Source organism: Podarcis tiliguerta (assembly GCF_965153285.1).
Source record: "Podarcis tiliguerta genome assembly, chromosome: 2".
In the NCBI taxonomy this organism is placed as follows: Eukaryota; Metazoa; Chordata; class Lepidosauria; order Squamata; family Lacertidae; genus Podarcis; species Podarcis tiliguerta.
The window spans coordinates 108,812-128,907 of record NC_139535.1 but is presented as its reverse complement, the minus strand read 5'-3'; the positions used below and the strand labels follow the sequence as shown (position 1 = coordinate 128,907).

General features: G+C 53.9%; 1 protein-coding gene across 9 annotated transcripts in view; it reads right to left on the bottom strand.

The window, feature by feature from the left end:
- Positions 1–6: 6 nt before the first annotated feature.
- Positions 7–20,096, bottom strand: part of SYNGAP1 (synaptic Ras GTPase activating protein 1) — a 56,830-nt gene continuing 36,740 nt past the window's right edge. For 5 of the 9 annotated variants that reach the window (XM_083424669.1, XM_083424670.1, XM_083424671.1 and 2 more), the window contains 10 exons: positions 19,798–20,034; positions 12,355–12,556; positions 12,080–12,261; positions 11,850–11,891; positions 10,691–11,600; positions 4,135–4,308; positions 3,813–4,024; positions 3,482–3,582; positions 2,498–2,580; positions 7–335 (listed from right to left, as the gene is read on the bottom strand). In XM_083424669.1, the coding sequence (XP_083280795.1) occupies positions 180–335; positions 2,498–2,580; positions 3,482–3,582; positions 3,813–4,024; positions 4,135–4,308; positions 10,691–11,600; positions 11,850–11,891; positions 12,080–12,261; positions 12,355–12,556; positions 19,798–20,034 (2,299 nt within the window). In that variant the 3' untranslated portion in view covers positions 7–179. The remainder of the gene's footprint in view (positions 336–2,497; positions 2,581–3,481; positions 3,583–3,812; positions 4,025–4,134; positions 4,309–10,690; positions 11,601–11,849; positions 11,892–12,079; positions 12,262–12,354; positions 12,557–19,797; positions 20,035–20,096) is intronic. The other 4 variants (XM_083424676.1, XM_083424673.1, XR_014507519.1 and 1 more) reach the window with 3 other exon arrangements.

Genomic DNA, 20,096 nt, shown 5'->3' with positions numbered 1-20,096 from the left:
GGGGTGGGGGTCAGAGAGGGTGTGATGGGGGTTAAGATTGTCGTCTGTGTCCTGCTATAAAACACCCTGAAAATGCTCCCGCCCCCTCCCTGCACCCGGAGGCAGGCGGGCCGGACCCCCGCCCCGCCCCACCCACCCCACGCCGGCTCGGGGAGGTGGGGGGAGGCAGGGGGCGGCCGCTAGTGCTCAGACACGGTGTTGCGAAACTCTCCATTTTCCGTGATCTGGAGTCGCGGGGGCGGAGGCGGTTGCCCGGAGTGGATCCCGTTCCAGGGCTGCCCCATAGCGGCGCTCAGACGCGGGTTTGCTGCACCCACGGCGGAAAGCTGCCTCTCCTGTAACAGAGGGGGCAAGAGGGGGCACTTATTTATTAACGTTGGGGGGTGCTGGCTCTCGCAAGGCAGCCCCCCCTTCCCGCTAGGGCCCCTCTGTGGCGCCACCCGCGGAGGCCAATAGAAGCGGCCTCCCCCCAGCAGCCCAAGGGGGTCCAAAGACCTTCCTCCCCCCATTTGGGGGCCGCTTTGGGACTCCAGCTGTGGGCCCCATGGGGCTGGCTGGGACACCCTGTGGCTCTCCCAGGGCTTGGCCCATGGAGGATCTGTGGGGCCAGCCAGGCGTCCCCACAAGGAAGGCAGGGCTGCAGGCCCCCCCCCGTGCCCACAAGTGGCCCCCGGCAGGAGCTGAGCGCCTGAGGCTGGGCTGTGTCCTTGGCTCGGCCCCTTCTTTCAGCTCCCCATAGCAACCCCCGCTGGGTAGGCACGCCCTTTCCTGGCCCTGCCCTGAGCCCCCCAGCGGGACAGGCCCCGTTTGGGTCTCAGGAATCGGGGGGCTCCCCCTCTCCCCCTGCTTTCCCAGAGGCCTCCATCCTGCCCCCTTCCTCCCATGGGGAACTGCTCACCCCCCAGCCCAGGGTGCTTCCAGAGCACAGGCCTTCCTGAGCATTGTGGGTGCAGGCCATTCGGCTGCAGCAGGCCCCCCCCCACTCTGATGCCCCCCTTCCCCATCCCCACTGGGGTGGGGACAGGCTTCCCTGTGGCTGTGTTGGGGGTGCCACTGTCCTCCCAAGCCCAGACTTGGACACGTCCGCTGGAATCCATGACTACGGCACACCCCTCAGAAAGAGAAGGATCTTCCTCTGCGGACCCCAAGCTTCTAGCCCACCCTCGGGGCCCCAGGCTGGGCTGAGTGGGGCAGAACATGAGGAGGGGGAGAGGAGGGCCCCACGTGGGAGATACAGGCTAGCGAGGGAATGCCCTTTGCCTGCGCCCCTTTCCAAGGGATTGAGCAGTGGGGGCAGGCCAGGAAGGAGAGCCAGGAGGCTCAAGGGCAGCCCCCAAGCCTCCCAGGAGCACCCGTAGCCCCCCACGAGGGGCAAAAGGGAGGGAGCTGTGGGGACACCAGTGGCAAACAGAGGGGAGCAGGACAGGCCTTTTGGAAGCACCCAGGAATCCCCCCCCCTTCTGCAGATCCCACAATTCCTTTCACCTCTTCCCAGGCCAGACCCTTGTGCAGGGTGAGTGCCCCCACCACCTTTGAACCACCAACAAGGGGGGAGGAAGCTGGGCAGGACTGCCCCTGATTACGCCGTTATCACCTCCCTGGTGACCCCAAAGGTGCCCCCTCACCCATCCTGGGGCTCCCTCTCTAAGGGGTGGAGTGTCATCAGGAGGACTCCCCCCCCCCCACATGGCCACTGTTCACCAGGGACAGCGCCTCACACCCCCCAGCCCCACATGCCGCCACTCCCGCCCCCCTGGCTGGCACTAACCTCTTGGGCCAGCTGTCCACCACCACTCGCCCGGCCCCCCTGTGCCTGGGAGCGTCTGGCCATCTCCTTGCCAGACCGGTGGAGGGGGGTCCTCCCACACCCTCCCCCCATGCACACAGGACCCTGCCCGCCCCCCCCAGGCACATGCACACCCCCCTCCCGCCCGGGAACAGACAGTGCGGGGTGTCCAAGTGGAATGTGGTGCGGACAGACACAAGACAAAGGGGGGGCGGGCAGCAGTGCGGGAGGCGGGGGGCCTGGGGTCACGCTGGGGCGGGCAGCATGGGTTGGGGGGCTGAAAAGGCCCTGGGTGCCCCTGTGGTGCTTCCGGCCTCCCCAGGGGGAGGAGGAGGTGGGTGTCCAAGAGGCTGCTCCTGCTGCAAGTGGACAGAACCGCCCCTCCCTCCGACTGATGTGGGGAGGGGGCTGTTCAGGGGGAGGGCCCCCACGCCCCACCCCTCCCCCTCCCCCCATGGGCAGCAGGTTCCCACTGCCAAGCTTTTGACTTGAGGACCTCCTTCCCCCCAAAAAAAACAAGAACCCAGAATGAGGCTGTCCTCCTACAGGTGGGCACCCAGAGGGGTCTCCCTAGAGGATCACCCCCACACCTATAGGGACAAAAAGGAGGGTCAGGAAGAGGAAAGGCAGGGGAGAGGGAGGGAGGGGGAAGAGAGGGTCTACTCCTTACGGGGGGGCTGGAGAGGGGCAAGGGGCGTGTACGGGACCCACCTGGTCGGCTACTGAGTGGCGGGTGTCCCCCCGATCCCTCCATGTGAGAAAAGCTGAGTCATACAGAGTTACCTGGTGAACAGCTAGGATGAAACGGAGAAAACACAGTGATTGGGTCAGGGACCCCCCAGCAGCTGTGGGGCAGGGTGGGGAGGGGAGGGCCTGGGCAGGGCAAGGAGAAGGGGCAGGTGGGCATCTCCCACAGCCCCCCGTCCATCTCTTTCCAATGCCAAGGAGGCGGACGAGGGGCTGGAGGGGGAAGGGCTCCTGGGTGCTGGGGGAGACCCTGTGTGCCCCCCAGCCAGGCCAAACATTGGGCTGTAAGAAGAGCCTTATGGATGGTTCCCCAGGTCGCCCGCCCCACAGGAGATGGGCTTCGGAGGGCAGAGACTCTGGCCCTGGGCCCCGCCTGGCTCTTTGGGCATCTGCCATGCGGACAGCAAACCCCCTGCTGCTCTGGGGAGGGTCTCACTTTCCATTGCAGGCACTCCATCCACCCCCCAGGGCCCCCCCAGAACTGAACACAGACCCTCCGGCTGGAGGAACTCCTGCTTGGCAGAGGGGGAGCGCCCAGGACTGAGGGCATCCCAGGCCAGAAAAGGCCCAGTGGGCAGGAAGGCAGCCCCTCCCCTCCCCCCTCCCCTTCTGGCACCCCCTGCAGCTCAGCGCCCCTCTTCTGACCCACACTTGGGCAGGGCCAGGCAAAGGGACTCTGAACCCCGTCCCCCTACCCAGTGTGTGGGGCCAGGTGTCAGCAGACGGGGAGCCCCCCTCCCTCCCTCCCTCCTTCCCTGCCCAGGCCCAGCCCCCTCCCGCCATGCAGAAGGGGGGAGAGGCAGAAGCGGACTCAGGCGGTGGCAGGGTGGGGGCGGCATGCCCAGGGGTGAGGTGAGCGGAGGACGGAGGGAGGGCGGGCGGGTGGGGAGACGCAGACAGGGATGGCGATGGAGACATGGGCTAGAACAATGACATTGTAATTTCCACCTGAGCGTCGAGCAGCCGCTTCCGCGTTTCGGAGGCGTCGAGGGCGGCCGAGTGATCCCTGCGCAGCTCCTCCTCCACCAGCATCAACCTGCAGGGACAGGCTTCACTGGAGTCAATCCGGGCCCCCCCACCCAGCAGGCAGGCGGCGGGAGCCGGGGCCGCCAGCAGCTGCGGGAAAGGGGGGCTCCCCTGGCGGCCCGGCGGGAGCCCCCCTGCCCCAGGCCCCTCCCCGCCAGGGGCCTCTCCTCCTGGGGGATCCCCTGCCCAGCTGGGGGGACCCCTGCCTTCTGCCCCTCCCCCTCCCCTCCGGCGGCTCCGACCTGCAGCTCACCTGCCGATGATGCTCTTGATCTGGGAGTCCTTCTCCACCTGCTGCTGCCGGAGGCGCTTCTCGCTCTGCTCCAGCCGCTGCTGGTACTGCTGGAGGATCTTGCTGGTCTGCTCCTCCTGGGTCAGCAGGCGCCGCTCGTACTCCTCCAGCTTCCGGTTGGACATGTGCAGCCGCTCCTTCAGCGAGTGGATCTCCTCCTCGTACTCTTTCACCTGCACCAGGCGAGGGAGGGAGCAGTCTTGCAACCGAGCCCGGAAGCCGCCCCGCCACCAGCCCCACGGAGCCCAGGCAGGCCACTCCGCCCCAAACGTGCCCCCCTTACCCGGTCCAGCCGACTCTCGTCCATGGACTTGGAGTACTCCTTCAGCTTGTACTCTTCCCGCTCAATGTGGGAGCTCTCAATGTCCGCCGAGAGGTGGGGCATGTTGGAGACCCAGGCGACTGTCCTCTCGGAGGCCGGCATGACGGGGTTCAGCGTTGAAGGCGTGTGCGATTGCTGCAGGGGCAGAAGGGGCACGGGGGGGGGGGCAAGTCAGTCGGGCCTCCAAGCCCCCTTCCCCCAGGCCCCATCGCTCTCATCTCTGCTGTGTTGCACACCCCTGTTCTCCTCTGAGAGTCCATGGACCCCTGAAGCTTGGAAGCAACTCTGAGCAAAGTGATGGTGGGAATTGGGCCTGTCCATGCAAGGAGTGGGCTGCAGGACATTCAAGCTCTTCCCCCTGGACTGACAGGGCCCCTCAAGCCTTTTGCCTCCTCTTTCAGGGGCCGGATCCAGCCTGCCCTCCAGATCTAACTGTCAGAGCTAAGAATGACCCCTCGGCCCCACTGGATGAGAAACAGCCACAGTGACCGTGCCCAGTACAAAACATGCTGCCGCAGCAGACACAGACATTAGGAACACCTCCACATTTACACCTCCGTTCAAAACCCTGTGAATCCGCACTCTGTGAGACTAAGAATGCAGAGGAAGAAACGGAGGTGGGGCAAGTTCACAATAAGTGTCAGCTGAGGGAAAACCTCTTACTTAATACGGATTCACAAATGTATGAGGAACATCCAAGAGAAAGTTCTGCAAATGGCCGTCCAAGGAAGGAGAGTCCACCACCTCTCCTGGGAGCCCCTTCCACTGTCAGAAAGCTCTTCCAGATGTGGAATCTCCTTTCCTGTAACTTGAAGCCACTGGTTCAAGGCCCACCCTCCAGAGCAGGAGAAAACAAGCTTGCTCCCTCTACCATGGTTCAGCCCTTCCGATGTTTGACGATGGCTCTCCTATCTCCTCTCAGCCTCCTCTTCTCCAGCCTAACATACCCAAGTCCTTCAACTGTTCCTCCTAAGGCTCGGCTTCTTAGAGACCCTTGATCATCTTGGTTGCCCTTCTGCGCTCACATTCCAACTTCTCAACATCTTCTTAAATTGTGGCGCCCAGATTTGGACACAGTATTCCAAGTTTGGTCTGCCTAAAGCAGAAGAGAGTGGGACTATGACTTCCCTTGATGTGGACACTGGACTTCTGCTGATGCAGCCTAGAAGAGCCTTAGCTTTTTTTTTTCTTTTTTCTTTTTGCTGCATCACACTGTGATCCACCAAGACCTCTAGATCCCTCTCACATGTCCTGCTAGTGAGCCAGGTGTCCTCCATCCAATTTCTGTGCATCTGGTTCTTCCTGCCAATTTGTCCCTATTGAAATTTGTTCTGTTAGTTTGGGCCCAGTTCTCCAATCTGTTAAGGTCACCTTGAATCCCAAATCCGTCTTCTGTGGCATTGGCTACCCTTCCCAATGTGGTGTCATCTGCAAATGGAATGAGCATCCCCTCAGTTCCTCCTCCCAAGTCGTTTATCAAGACGTTGAACAACAACAGGCCCAGGACAGCACCCTAAGGCACCCCACTGGTCACTTTCCCCCAGGAGGACGAGGAACCATTAATGAGCGCTCTTTGTGTTCAGCCAGTCAACGAGCTACAAATCCACAGATCCTTTCAGCCTCTAAGCAGTCAGGTGGAAGACGTCTGCCTGAAGATGGAAGGCTGGATCCTGACATTACAAAAATGGGCAATTGTTCAATGCATAATTTTAAAGCTTTGCGTACAGATTTTTACATTAGTAAAAGTCACTTGTAATAAGATGAAGAAGGTTTTAAAATTGGATTGTTAAGTATATACAATTTTATGGATGTGCACAAGTATATTATAATGGAACTAAAGTCGACCAAAAAATGATGGCTTAATCTATGATTTTTTCTTTTCTTTTTTTGTTGTTGTTCTGTTATTTTTGGGAAATCAATAAATTGTTATCAAAAAGAGGGGGGAAAGAAAAGGTATTATGGACACAGGTCCCACTTTACGAATATTCACCAAGCAAAAATTCAGTTATCCGAACATGAGGCTTTAGTACCGAAACCTCCCTAGACGCACCACAGAGTCCGTGGTCAGGAACACGGCAGACATTTCCCCACAAGAATCAGTGGGATTTGTTTATTTGTTATGCGAGCGGAAATTGTGGGCTCGCTACGCAATTCCTTGCCGAAAACTGGACTCTGTGGAGCGAATTTCAGGGGCCAATGAATTGAATCCTGAGAGAAAAGAGAAGAAACTATTCCTTTTCCATAGCTATAGGAGATGCTCCACAATATGAGAAAAAAGACAACCCCCTCCTGTTGTTTTTGCAGGAGGCCAGTTCCAATCCATCCTCTGGAGAGGGATGCTTTTCTGGGCCACACTTTCAGAATAAAAATCTGCTTGCACAGTGGTGAATTTTTTCCTTCTAATCTCAGCTTGTTACATACAGTGAAGATACCAGGCAGCCTGACATCTGGCTGGTTGATAGGGGATCAAATGCTGACTTCACTCATTATAATGCACATCTATCTTGTGACTTTTGTCTTTTGGGTTTCTGGGGGTTTTCCTGTTGTTATTCTGTCTCTCACAGCTACAAAAAAACTACCATTACAATTATGGACTGGTCATTTATTTGTCAGAGGGCAAATTTAGCAGGGGATCAAATACTTTCCCCCCCTCACTCTGTCTGTGTGTGTGGATGCATTTTAATCAATTGATTGCTTGTTTTTATGCATGTTGTATTACTTATACGATGTTAGCTGCTCTGAGCCCAGCTCTGGATGGGGAGGGCAGGGTACCAATAAAATATTGATTGATTGATTTAATACTACCCTTGAATTTTGAGACACCCCCCCTTGCCCCCCCAGCCCTCCTCTCAGACTGGTGAGGGAAACGTTCCTCTCTTTCGTTCTGCCTGGAGGCGACTGAGAAGGACCTTCTTGTCCTGAAGCGCTCTGAGGGAGGCGGCCCTCTGAACCCTCCTGCCCGGCAGGGAGAGGTTTTGAGCCTCCCCAGGGGAGGGAAAAGGCCTGGGCGAGAGAAGGGCGCCCACGTCTCTGCCCGCCTTCCTGCCTCTTCTGAGGAGAAAGATGTCTCAGCTCCACACTTTTGACTTCCAGGTAGGTAGCCGTGTTGGTCTGACACAGCTGAAATATATAAAAAAATAAAAATAAATAAAATTGTCCCGTAGCCCCTGAGAGACCCACTAAGTTTATTCTTGGTATAAGCTTTCGTGTGTATCTGAAGAAGTGCACATGCACACAAAGGCTTATACCAGTAACAAACTTAGTGGGTCTCTAAGGTGCTACTGGACAATTTTTTTATTTTTATTTTTTATATATTTCCACTTTTTTACTTTTATTCTTTCCTATTTTATTCAAAGAAACAATTCTGGAACTCATTAGATTCCTCACTAGACATCTCGCCCCTTACGTTCCTCAAGTTACTGAGGAACCAAAAATATGGCACTATTTAGAATGAGTTTATACAAAATGTAGTTGGCTAATTATTATCCTATACTATGCATGGTATCCTATAAGAATGAATGAGGGTATAAAATAAAATAAAATATATATATTTTAATTTAGGTAATCTATGTAATAGGCTTATGTTAGAAAATGAATATGGATTTTGAATTTGATGTTTGTAAATTTTTTTGGTTTTGAAATAAAAAAAGGGGGGGAAATAAAAAGAATGAATGAAGGTATTTTTCATATATACTTTTTTCTTTACACAATTTTGTGCCTATTTATTTGTTCTTTTCTTCGCCTTTTCTTTGTAACATTTTATTTTTTAAATAATTGATAACTTTTCAATAAAAAACTAATACCAAATAAAGCTACTGAAGCAGGAGGAAACTGACACAGATAAGGTTTGGGGGAGCCCCTCTGTGACCCCCAAACATAAAAGTCAGAAAAGCCACTACCCGCCATACAGAATGCAGAGATGATGCTACACACTTCCGCTTACACATACATAATAATACATAAAATAAATGTATTATTATATATTTATTTGTTTATTCCCCACCATTTCCCCCTGATGGGACTCAAGGTGGCTTACAAATAAAAACAGAAACAAACAATGATAAAAAAGCAATTAATAGAATTAAGACTGTATGCTAGGGCTGGGCAATGTTGGGTTTTCACCAACCAAACGTCAATATATCGCTCAGGCCTACTGTAAAAGGTAAAGGTAAAGGTACCCCTGCCCGTTCGGGCCAGTCTTGCCAGACTCTAGGGTTGTGCGCTCATCTCACTCAAGAGGCCGGGGGCCAGCGCTGTCCGAAGACACTTCCGGGTCACGTGGCCAGCGTGACGAAGCTGCTCTGGCGAGCCAGCCCCAGCGCAGCACACGGAACGCCGTTTACCTTCCCGCTGGTAAGCGGTCCCTATTTATCTACTTGCACCGGGGGTGCTTTCGAACTGCTAGGTTGGCAGGCGCTGGGACCGAACGACGGGAGCGCACCCCGCCGCGGGGATTCAAACCGCCGACCATGCGATCGGCAAGTCCTAGGCACTGAGGTTTTACCCACAGTGCCACCCGCTCCCTTTCCAGGCCTACTAAAATCTGTTTAAAGCATACAGATAATTACAATAAAAACCGCAGGGCACCAATCCTTTTCATGAAGAGTGGCCAGTTCCCCAAAGCCTTTTGGGATGGAGGGACAAGGAGGGAGCCCGCCTGGCCTCCCTAGGCCAGGTGTTCCCAAGGTGCCTGGGAGCAGCCACCACCAAGAAGGCCCTGTCCCGCCTCCCCCCCAAAGGTGCCGGGCAGGGTGGCAGGGCAACAAAAGGGCCATGCTGGGAGATCTCAAAACCCAGGCGGGTTCGTGGGAGCAAATACAGTCTTTCAGAGATTAACACCAGCTCCCCAAATCTGTGTTCCAGCTGACAGACTCTGGGCAAAGGGACCTAATCCATTCCAAATCGACAGCTGCAAATGTTTTCAGTGACAATTTTATGGTTTTCCTACAGTCAAGCAGTATGTAAATTTTATATACCAAGGCAGGAGCAAAGGAACGCTGGACCACCTCAAACCTACTGGAGAGAAACTCCACTCATCCTCCCAAACTTCACCGAAAGCTTGTGGGAAAAGCACGAGGAGATTGGCACCTGCAGCCAGAGATGGGGATAAGAGGCACGTGCCCAGGAAGCTGCAAAATCTGGGCAGCTTTTGCAAACAGGGGCAGATGCCAACTCCTCCTGTGAAGCTCCTGGCAGCAGCAGTGGCAGAAATGGGAGGAAAACTCCTGGGAGAATTTAGGAGAACCCATTTCAAGGAAATCTGTGGGATCCCTCTCCTAATGGCTTTAAGACCCAAACTGACTATCATACTTATGCCTACTGTATGTACAAAGATGTCTGTAAGTGTGAGATGAAGGCTGGCAACACGAGTGCCAGGAGACCGACAGCTGTAACCAGAGGAGGAATGACCGCTGCGAGGAGCACAGAGAGAATGAATGCCATGGTGCATCTGCAGAAGCACAGCTGATGCCCTCATCTGCCCCGGCTGCAACTGAACATGTCTCTCCCCTATCGGTTTCTGCAGCCACAGCAGCCACTGCAAACTTCCCACAGTTTGCCTTCCGTTCCAAAGGCGCAGCCCTCCCTCGTCTCCCAAGGCAGATGGGAGTGATCACAGTGCGTTACAGGTGAAGCAAAATACAACTTTAAAAATCACCAAGAGAGAACAATCAAATGTACTGCAAGGGGACAGAACCATCTTGAGATCCTGTATGATCTGGCTGTCCTAGGGGCTGAAAGCAGACTTCTCTCCCGCTCAAAGCGAACGAAAACGACAATGACGGCACCGGCTGATCTCTTAAGGGAGCTCCTGCTTCCTGGCAAGGAGAGCTGCACTCGGGGCAAGCCCTGAGCTCTGCAGGAGCATTTCTGCCCTGACTGGAATGGCCTCTTCCCTCTCTCATGCAGAGACTGAGGCCAGGCTGCGATCCGCGCCATCCTCCCCTCAGTCCCAAAATTGCCAGCTCATTTTCCTGGCACGCGGGGCCAGGAAAAAGAAAAGACAAAACACCCAAGTTCTAAGACCTAAGGGGGAAGGGACCCCCCAACCTTCTTATTACTACTACTATCACACAGAATAACAGGAAAGGCAAGCCAGAGACACAGAGAAGAGGACTTGTCAGGGTAGGACCTGGGAGAGACCGCCAGGAAGCTCAATGGGGGCCTTGGGACAGGGAGCGGCTCTCAGCCCCGCCCGCCTCGCAGGGCTGTTGGGGGGGGGAAATGGGGCGGGAGAAGCATGCCTGCCTTCTGGGGCTCCCTGGAGAAGAAGTGCATGCAGGAGCAGTCTTGTGACTCGCCCTGAGGTCAGCATATCCGTCTAATAGATAACAGTAACGAATGACTGCACACTCTTAACAGGGCCTCTGGCTCGAGGCCGCACCTCGTCCACTCCCTCTGACCCACCAGATTCCACCTGGCTTTCATTTGCACCGGCAGCTGCCCTTTCGAGCCTGGGAAGAGGGGCCGGGGGGGGGGGGCGTCTTTCCCCGGGAGCTGCCTCTGCTGCCCTGCTCACCTGCTTGGTGATGGATGGCTTGAGGGCGGAGGGGGTCTCCTTGCTGACGGACTGCTGGCGGGGGCGCGCCTGGCCGTAGGTGGGCTCGGGCTGCAGGAGGTTCCCGCTGGAGGGCCGGGGCTTCTGGGCGGAGGAGACGGTCAGCTGCTGGGACTTGCCCCGCTGGAGCTGGGGCTGGGGCTGGGGCGGGGCTGCGCGCTGGGGCTGCTGGGGCCCGATGGTGATCTGGGGGGGCGAGAGCATGTTCTGGAGGTTCTCCTGCAGGGAGAGCTGGCGCTTGGTGAACTCGGAGCCCTGGCGCGTGAACTCGTCGCTGTAGCTGTGGCTGTGGATGATGTGCTTGCTGGCCGAGAGGTCTTCGCTCTTGCTGTAGCCGTGGAAGGGGGCGAAGGCGTCCGGGTTGCCCTCCGCCGGCCGGTGCGGGTGGGCGTGGCTGTGGAGGGGGCCGCCGGCCGGCCCATCGGAGGCCATGTGGAAGAGGGGGTTCTGGAAGGAGAGGGGGATCCTGAGCTGCTGGGCCGCCGAGGAGGAGGTGCCCCCGCCGCCCCCGTCGGCGGTGACCCCCATCTGGCTGAGGCGCAGGCCGGCGGCGATGCTGGAGCCGCTGCCCTGCGAGAGGCGGCTGTGGCGCAGGCCCAGCCCGGCCGTGATGGAGGCCTGGCTGCTGTTGAGCATGTCGCCCGCGCTGTGGAGGTTGGAGATGCTGTTCATGCGGCTGTCCTGGAGGTCCAGCATGGAGACGCTCTTGTTGACGCTCAGCACCTTCTGGTCCGGCTCGGTGATGTCGGAGCTGCTGGTGCAGTAGGCCGGGGAGGAGCGGGCCAGGGGAGGGCGGGCCACAAAGAACATGTCCTTGGAGCCCCCCTTCTCGCCCTTGGTGGGCGACGGCAGGCGGGTCATGTCCATGGAGCTGCAGGGGGGAGAGAGCAATGGGGGTTGGCCGGATGAGGCCCCTCGGCAGGAAAGGGGGCAGCGGCGGCACTGCCCTGGGGAGTGCCCCCTGCCCCTGCCTGCCTAGAGCCCCGAAGGGGGCACAGCCAGTCACAAAGGGAAGGGGCAGCCTGCCAACGGTGGAGGGGCCACCTCCCAGGGAGAGAAGCCCCCTGGCACTCTGGGCCCAGCACAGCCCACCTTCCTCTTGGGTCCAGGCCAGACTCACCTGTTCATGCCTCGCATCATGTAAGGCTGCATATCGACAGAGCTGTGGGGGAAGAGGGAAAGTCAGGCCAGAGACCCGCAAGGGGGGGGGCCTTCCGGGTCCCTCCTGCACCCCGACCCGCAGGGCCCATTCCCATTCTGCGCAAATGCAGAGCAGGCTCAGAAGAGCCGTGTCGGCGGGGGGTCCCTGGCAACCCCTCCCTCCGCCCCCCCCCGTGCCGCCGGCCTGACCTGTTGAGGTCCCGCATCATGTAGGTGGACTGTATGTCGGTGGAGGGTCCCCGGAGGATGACGGGCTTGGCCTGGAGTCGCTCGCCCTGGTGGCTGGGCTGGCGCTGGATGTGGGGGTTCCTGAGAGCGAGGCTGATGTCGTTGAGGAGGCGGGGCAGGGGGCCCAGCTTGATGAGGGCTTCCTGGCGGGGAAGAGAGGCGGGCTGGGGGTCAGGGGGGGGGAGAAGCCGCGGGCCCCGCATCCCCCTCCCCCGGGACCCTGGGCGGGGCAGCACCTTGCTGAGCTGAGGCATGACCTCCCAGAGGAGGGCGTGGAGGGTGGAGAGCTCCCGGCCCAGGTCGATGTAGCCCTCGAAGCTGCTGCTGTTGGTGAGGGTGTCCAGGTTGGAGATTTCGTACAGGAACTGCTGCATGCTGGACCACTCCAGCTCCAGGAACTCGTTCATGAAGGCCATGTACTCCTCTTTGCTCCCAAACCTGAGGGGGGAGAAGGCAGCCATTGAGGACCCCATTGATATCATAGAATTGTAGAGTTGGAAGGGAGCTCACGAGACCCTAGTCCAATCCTGCAATGCGGGAATTGCAACAAAAGTGATTTATTCAATAGGTCTATTTAAAATCATAATTATCCTGCCCTTTAGGGTACTGACCCGTCCCAGGCAAAGGAACCAGTAAAATAAGAAGCTGTTAAAACAAGAAAATGAATGAAGAGAACAGCAAGTGGCATGAAGCAGGAGGAAGAGAGGCCCAGCTGAGAAGCAGGTAAAAGGGGGGTGGAATGAAGTAGCGGCTTCCTGGGGGCGGGGGAGCCGGTCCCTGCCCCTCGCTGCCCCTCGCTGCCCTCCCGTCAAGGGCAGAAAGGGGCCCAGCTTCAGGCTTGGGGTCTCCAGGGAACGGGATCCCAAACCACGGGGAGCAGGAAGAGCTGAGCAGGAGCGGCCAGGAGGCACCGCTGCTGAGCCAGAAGTGGCCCCCGCTCTCCTCCTCCTGCAGCCCCTGGCCCCCCGGAGGCACTTCCACCCCCAGCCGGGCCACAGAGGGTGAGACCCGCCCTGCCCTAGGGAAGGCTGAAACTGGCAAACAGGGCAACATTAGTCAGAGGCATTTTTTAAAGTATTGTTCATTTTTCAGTTTATATTATACATTTTCCATCCTATCAAATCCCATACAGACTTGCCAACCTCTCTTTCATTGATATCACTGAATCTCCTTTGCACCTCCCTCCTTTTTCCCTTCCCTTCATGATTACTTATTTTGTCAGCTGCTGATCACAAACTCAACCCGACTTGCAAATTAACTTTAATACTGCTTTGTTTTAAATACTCAGCATATCTATCTTTCCATCTATAGGCCTTATTTTAGTTGTCATGCTCGCTAGTTCAGCAAATTCTATTAATTTATGTAACTAGCAGTCTCTTGTCGGAATAGCCTCTTTCCAACTTTTTGCATAAACTATTCTTGCAACTGCTGTTGCGTATAGGAACAAGCTTTTCGATTTGGTTTTTTCCTTATTAATATGGAATCTGGCAAGATTTCCAAATTTTGTTATAGCTTCTAAAGCTTTTGGGACGCTCTTCAAAGGATTTTCCAGTGTCAAAACTATGTCGTCCACAAATGCTTGAAGTTTGTAATTTCGTTGTCCTGCTCAAATCGCTACGAATTTTCTTGGCAAGGACTTCAAGTACCAAAATGAATTAACAGTGGGGACAACGGACAGCCCTGTCTTGTCCCTTTCTGTATACTACATTCTTTCATTACTTTGCCATTAATAAGTATGTTTGCTCTTTGTTTGTGATAAATTGCTTTCATTCCACCCCCCCCAAGTCCATGTTTCTAAAACCTTCTCTATAAACATCCATGAAATGTTACTGAGCACCTTCTCTGTATCCAGGAATAGTAATACTGCCTCTTTGTCATTCCTCCTCATCCGTCTGCCAGACAAAAAGCCTGTTTGATCTTTGTGTATCTTCAATATTTCTCTCAGCCTTTGGGCCAGGATTATAGTATAATACAAGTTTATTTATAATGATTGTTTAATAAAGAGATAGGCCTAAAGTTTTTTGGGTGAGGTATAGCCAAATGTTGTGTTGGGATTAGTGTTATAAACACATTTTCCCATGACATTGGAATATTTTCACCTTTTAAAGCTCCATCCATCACTTCTTCAGCAGGAGTACTATGATTTCCTGAAAAGTTTTGTAGTGCATAGCTGAGAACCCATCAGGTCCTGGATATTGTGCTTAGTTTTGCTTGTTGAATTGCAGTCTCTATCTCCACCGTTGGAATTGGTTCAGGGTCCAATCCTTTCTTGCTTTTGGAACACAACACTCATGTTTTGTATGATTTTTGTATCTCCGTTGTTGTTTAGTCATTAAGTCGTGTCCGACTCTTCGTGACCCCATGGAGCAGAGCACGGCAGGCACTCCTGTCTTCCACTGCCTCCCGCAGTTTGGCCAGACTCACGTTGGTCGCTTCAAGAACACTGTCCCACCATCTCGTCCTCTGTCGTCCCCTTCTCCTTGTGCTCTCAATCTTTCCCAACATCAGGGTCTTTTCGGGGGAGTCTTGTCTTCTCATGAGGTGGCCAAAGTATTGGAGCCTCAGCTTCAGGATCTGTCCTTCCAGTGAGCACTCAGGGCTGATTTCCTGAAGAATGGATACATTTGATCTTCTTGCAGTCCATGGGACTCTCAAGAGTCTCCTCCAGCACCAGAATTCAAAAGCATCAATTCTTCGGCGATCAGCCTTCTTTATGGTCCAGCTCTCACTTCCATACATCACTACTGGGAAAACCATGGCTTTAACTATACGGACCTTTGTTGGCAAGGTGATGTCTCTGCTTTTTAAGACACTGTCCAGGTTTGCCATCGCCTTTCTCCCAAGGAGCAGGCGTCCTTTAATTTCATGACTGTTGTCACCATCTGCAGTAATCATGGAGCCCAAGAAAGTAAAACCTCTCACTACCTCCATTTCTTCCCCTTCTATTTGCCAGGAGGTGATGGGACCACTGGCCATGATCTTCGTTTTTTTGATGTTGAGCTTCAAACCATATTTTGCGCTCTCCTCTTTCACCCTCAATAAAAGTTTCTTTAATTCCTCCTCACTTTCTGCCATCAAGGTTGTGTCATCTGCATATCTGAGGTTGTTGATATTTCTTCCAGCAATCTTAATTCCGGTTTGGGATTCATCCAGCCCAGCCTTTCGCATGATGAATTCTGCATATAAGTTAAATAAGCAGGGAGACAATATACAGCCTTGCCGTACTCCTTTCCCAATTTTGAACCAATCAGTTGTTCCATATCCAGTTCTAACTGTAGCTTCTTGTCCCACATAGAGATTTCTCAGGCACTCCCATTTCTTGAAGAACTTGCCATAGTTTGCTGTGGTCGACACAGTCAAAGGCTTTTGCATAGTCAATGAAGCAGAAGTAGATGTCTTTCTGGAACTCTCTAGCTTTCTCCATAATCCAGCGCATGTTTGCAATTTGGTCTCTGGTTCCTCTGCCATTTCTAAATCCATCTTGTACTTCTGGGAGTTCTCGATCCACATACTGCTTGACCCTTCCTTGTAAAATTTTAAGCATAACCTTGCTTAAAAATGAGTGAAATGAGTGCAATTGTGCGGTAGTTGGAGCATTCTTTGACACTGCCCTTCTTGGGAATTGGGATGTAGACTGATCTTCTCCAATCTTTTGGCCACTGCTGAGTTTTCCAAATTTGCTGGCATATTGAGTGTAGCACCTTCACAGCATCATCTTTTAAAATTTTAAATAGTTCAGCTGGAATACCGTCACTTCCACTGGCCTTGTTATTAGCAGTGCTTTCTAAGGCCCATTTGGCTTCACTTTCCAGGATGTCTGGCTCACGGTCAGCAACCACACTACCTGGGGTGTACGAGACATCCATTTTTTTCTGGTATAGTTCCTCTGTGTATTCTTGCCACCTCTTCTTGATGTCTTCTGCTTCTGTTAGGTCCTTCCCACTTTTGTCTTTTATTATGGTAATCTTTGTACGAAATGTTCCTTTCATATCTCCAATTTTCTTGAACAGATCTCTGGTTTTTCCCATTCTATTGTTTTCCTCTATTTCTTTACATTGCTCGTTTAAGAAGGCCTTCTTGTCTCTCCTTGCTATTCTTTGGAAATCTGCATTCAATTTCCTGTATCTTTCACTATCTCCCTCGCATTTTGCTTGCCTTCTCTCCCCCGCTATTTGTAAGGCCTCGTTGGACAGCCACTTTGCTTTCTTGCATTTCCTTTTCATTGGGATGGTTTTCGTTGCTGCCTCCTGTATAATGTTTCGAGCCTCCATCCATAGTTCTTCAGGCACTCTGTCCAGCAATTCTAAATCCTTAAACCTGTTCCTCACTTCCACTGTGTATTCATAAGGGATTTGACTTAGATTGTATCTTACCAGCCCAGTGGTTTTTCCTACTTTCTTCAGTTTAAGCTTGAATTTTGCTATAAGAAGCTGATGATCTGAGCCACAGTCAGCTCCAGGTCTTGTTTTTGCTGACTGTATAGAGCTTCTCCATCTTTGGCTGCAGAGAATATAATCAATCTGATTTCGATGCTGCCCATCTCGTGATGTCCATGTGTAGAGTCGTCTCTTGTGTTGTTGGAAAAGAGTGTTTGTGATGACCAGCTTGTTCTCTTGGCAGAACTCTATTAGCCTTTGGCCTGCTTCATTTTGAACTCCAAGGCCAAACTTGCCAGTTGTTCCTTTTATCTCTTGACTCCCTACTTTAGCATTCCAATCCCCTATAATGAGAAGAACATCCTTCTTTGGTGTCATTTCTATAAGGTGTTGTAAGTCTTCATAGAATTGGTCAATTTCAGTTTCTTCAGCACCAGTGGTTGGTGCATAAACTTGGATTATTGTTATGTTAAAAGGTCTGCCTTGGATTGGTATCGAGATCATTCTATCATTTTTGAGATTGCATCCCAGTACAGCTTTCGCCATTATTTTGTTGACTATGAGGGCCACTCCATTTCTTTTACAGGATTCTTGCCCATAGTAGTAGATACGATGGTCATACGAACTGAATTCGCCCATTCCCGTCCATTTTAGTTCACTGATGCCCAGGATGTCAATATTTATTCTTGCCATCTCATTTTTGACCACATCCAACTTACCCAGGTTCATGGTTCTTACATTCCAGGTTCCTATGCAATATTTTTCTTTACAGCATTGGACTTTCCTTTCACTTCCAGACATATCCGCAACTGAGCGACCTTTCGGCTTTAGCCCAGCTGCTTCATCAGCTCTGAATCTACTTGTCCTTGTCCTCCGCTCTTCCTCAGTAGCATGTTAGACGCCTTACGACCTGAGGGGCTCCACTTCCAGCGTCATAACTTTTATATGCCTGTTGTCTTTGTCAATGGAGTTTTCTTGGCAGGGATACTGGAGTGGCTTGCCGGTTCCTCCCCCAGGTGGATCACCTTTGGTCAAAACTCTCCACTATGACCTGTCCATCTTGGGTGGCCCTGCACGGCATAGCTCATAGCTTCTCTGAGTTATTCAAGCCCCTTCGCCACGGCAAGGCAGTGATCCATGAAGGGTATCTCCGTTAGGCCCATCGATTACACCATTTTGAATAAGGTCTCTGGTAGTTTCCCTTCTTTAGCTTAGCCACATTTGCTTATTTTATCATGTTCTAATGCTATCACTCCACTAAAGTCACCCATTATTATTTAAGTTTTACACCCATTGTAAAACTTAGACTTACCTTTGTCAAAGGCATTCCTTGCCCCTCTCACCCATGGCTGACCTGGCTTTGAGGGCACCCTCTTTTGGGGAATGGAAAAGTGGAGGGGGGGTCACTGTTTTAACACATTAACAGTAGAGGTGCGCAGGTCCCCTTTACCAAACACAATGCGTTACGTGGAAATTGCTGGCTGGCAGAGGTTCGCAAAGTAAGTTCACAATTTTTAATGCGAACATTTCTAATGCGTTCTCAGCCATGGAATTTCTGCCCCACAAAGCCTAAATAAACCCAGGAAAGCCCTCTGAAACCTTTCCGTTCCTCAGCCAACCAGCAAAAGGCAAACAAGGAAGTAAAAAATGATGTTTGGATATCTGAATCTGCAGTGCATATACCGTATTTTTCGCCCCACAGGACGCACTTTTCCCCCTCCAAAAATGAAGGGGAAATCTGGGTGCGTCCTATGGGGTGAATGCAGGCTTTCGCTGAAGCTTGGAGAGCGAGAGGGGTCGGTGTGCACCGACCCCTCTTGCTCTCCAGGCTTCAGGAAGACATCCGCAGCCTAGGCAGCCCTGTGGGAGGTCCCACAGGGATGTCTAGGCTGCGGATAGCAGCCTGCTTCCCGGAGCGCCGGGCGCCCTGAAAGCAGAGCGCCCGGCGCTTCGGGAACACATCCGCAGCCTAGGCAGCCCTGCAGGAGTTCCCCGCAGGGCTCCCCACGCTGCGGATAGCAGCCTGCCGCCTGGCGCGAGGGGCGCCCTGAAGCAGAGTGCCCCTCGCGCCGGGCAGACATCCGCAGCGTGGGGAGCCCTCCAGGAGTTCCCCACAGGGCTCCCCACGCTGCGGATAGCAGCCTGCCGCCCAGAAGCAAAGCGCCACTCACGCCGGGCAGACATCGGCCAGCCCCACAAGCTCGGGGGACAGCAGGGAGGCGCAGCGCCGCCATCCCGCTGTTCCTCGACCTGGTTCAGTTTCCCCGACCTGCTTTTGGGGGGGAAATAAAGGGAAAAAAATTTCCTTTATTTCCCCCCCAAAAAACTAGGTGCGTCCTATGGGACGAAAAATACGGTAGCAAGGTTTGGGTACAAATTCCTTGTGTTAAGTGAATTTTCACATGTATCTGTGTCTACATGGCTCTTTTTTGGAGGAGGGCTTCACTTACAGGACCTGAACTTTTCGGGGGGCACAGTGATATTGGGGGGGCAGAACCTAGGGCCCCCCAGTAGGATAATGAGGTTCTCAGCATTATTAGCAAGTGTCAGATGCCTTTTTCGCTAAAGTGGCCCAACCACAAGAGAGTAAGAACTGGGAACCACATATAGAAACTCATTAAGAAGGCAGGTCTGCTGGCTCCCACCCCACTAAGAAAGGACCAAAACAGAACCTGAGAGCACTCTGCAGGCGGGGTGGGGGTCACCACCAGAAAGGCCTTGTGTCACCCGCTCCACGCCTCCCTCAGCTGGGGCACAGGGAGAAGCGCCTCAAAAGGGGCCTGTGGGAAGGCCCAGCAGGAGGAGGAGCCTGTTGGGGGCACCTGCGAGGGGGTCTGGCCCCACGGATGCTCAGCACCCACACTTTGGAACTCGCTGCCTATTGACTCAGGCAAGACAATTTCACTGTCCTCTTTTCAGCACCTGCTAAAAACATTTTTCTTTGGACCAGCCTACCAGCTGTGCGGCACTTGCTTTCATCTCTTTGTGGCTTCCTTTTTTCTTCAGTGTTTTAGATAGCTGTTTCTAACTTTTATTCATAAGCTGTTCTGAGGTTCTTTTTACAATCTAGTGGTGCAAAATTTTCCCAAAATAAATAAATCAGCTAGACTAGCCCTGCTGTGCCCATCTCAGCTGAACTGTGCTGGAAGCAGCCCCAAGAGCCCTGGGTCTCAGAGGCAGAGCTGGGCTGGCAGGGGCTGGGCGGGCAGCCCAAACCCTTTCCACGCCTTTGCCCTGCTGAGCCTACTGCACGCATCACAGCTTGTCCGTGCCGCCCCCCCCCCCCGCCTCCCCGCCACTCACTTGGAGAAGTTGGCCAGGTTCTGGATGACCTTGGCGATGAGGGTGAGGGTGCGGGAGGTCTGCTCGTCCGGGTACTCCTGCATGAGCCCAAAGAGGCTGGGGGACATGACGGCCGGGCACAGGAAGCGCAGGAAGAGGGAGGCGCTGATCAGGCGGTCGGCAATGTCCTCCCTGCCCCGCTCGGCGCAGCGCAGCCTCCATGACGCAAAGACCTCCTTCAGCTCCCGCGGGAACACGCTGGGGAGGGGCAGGGAGAGGGTGAGCGGGCGGCTGGGCAGGACCACGCCCCTCCCCCCTGT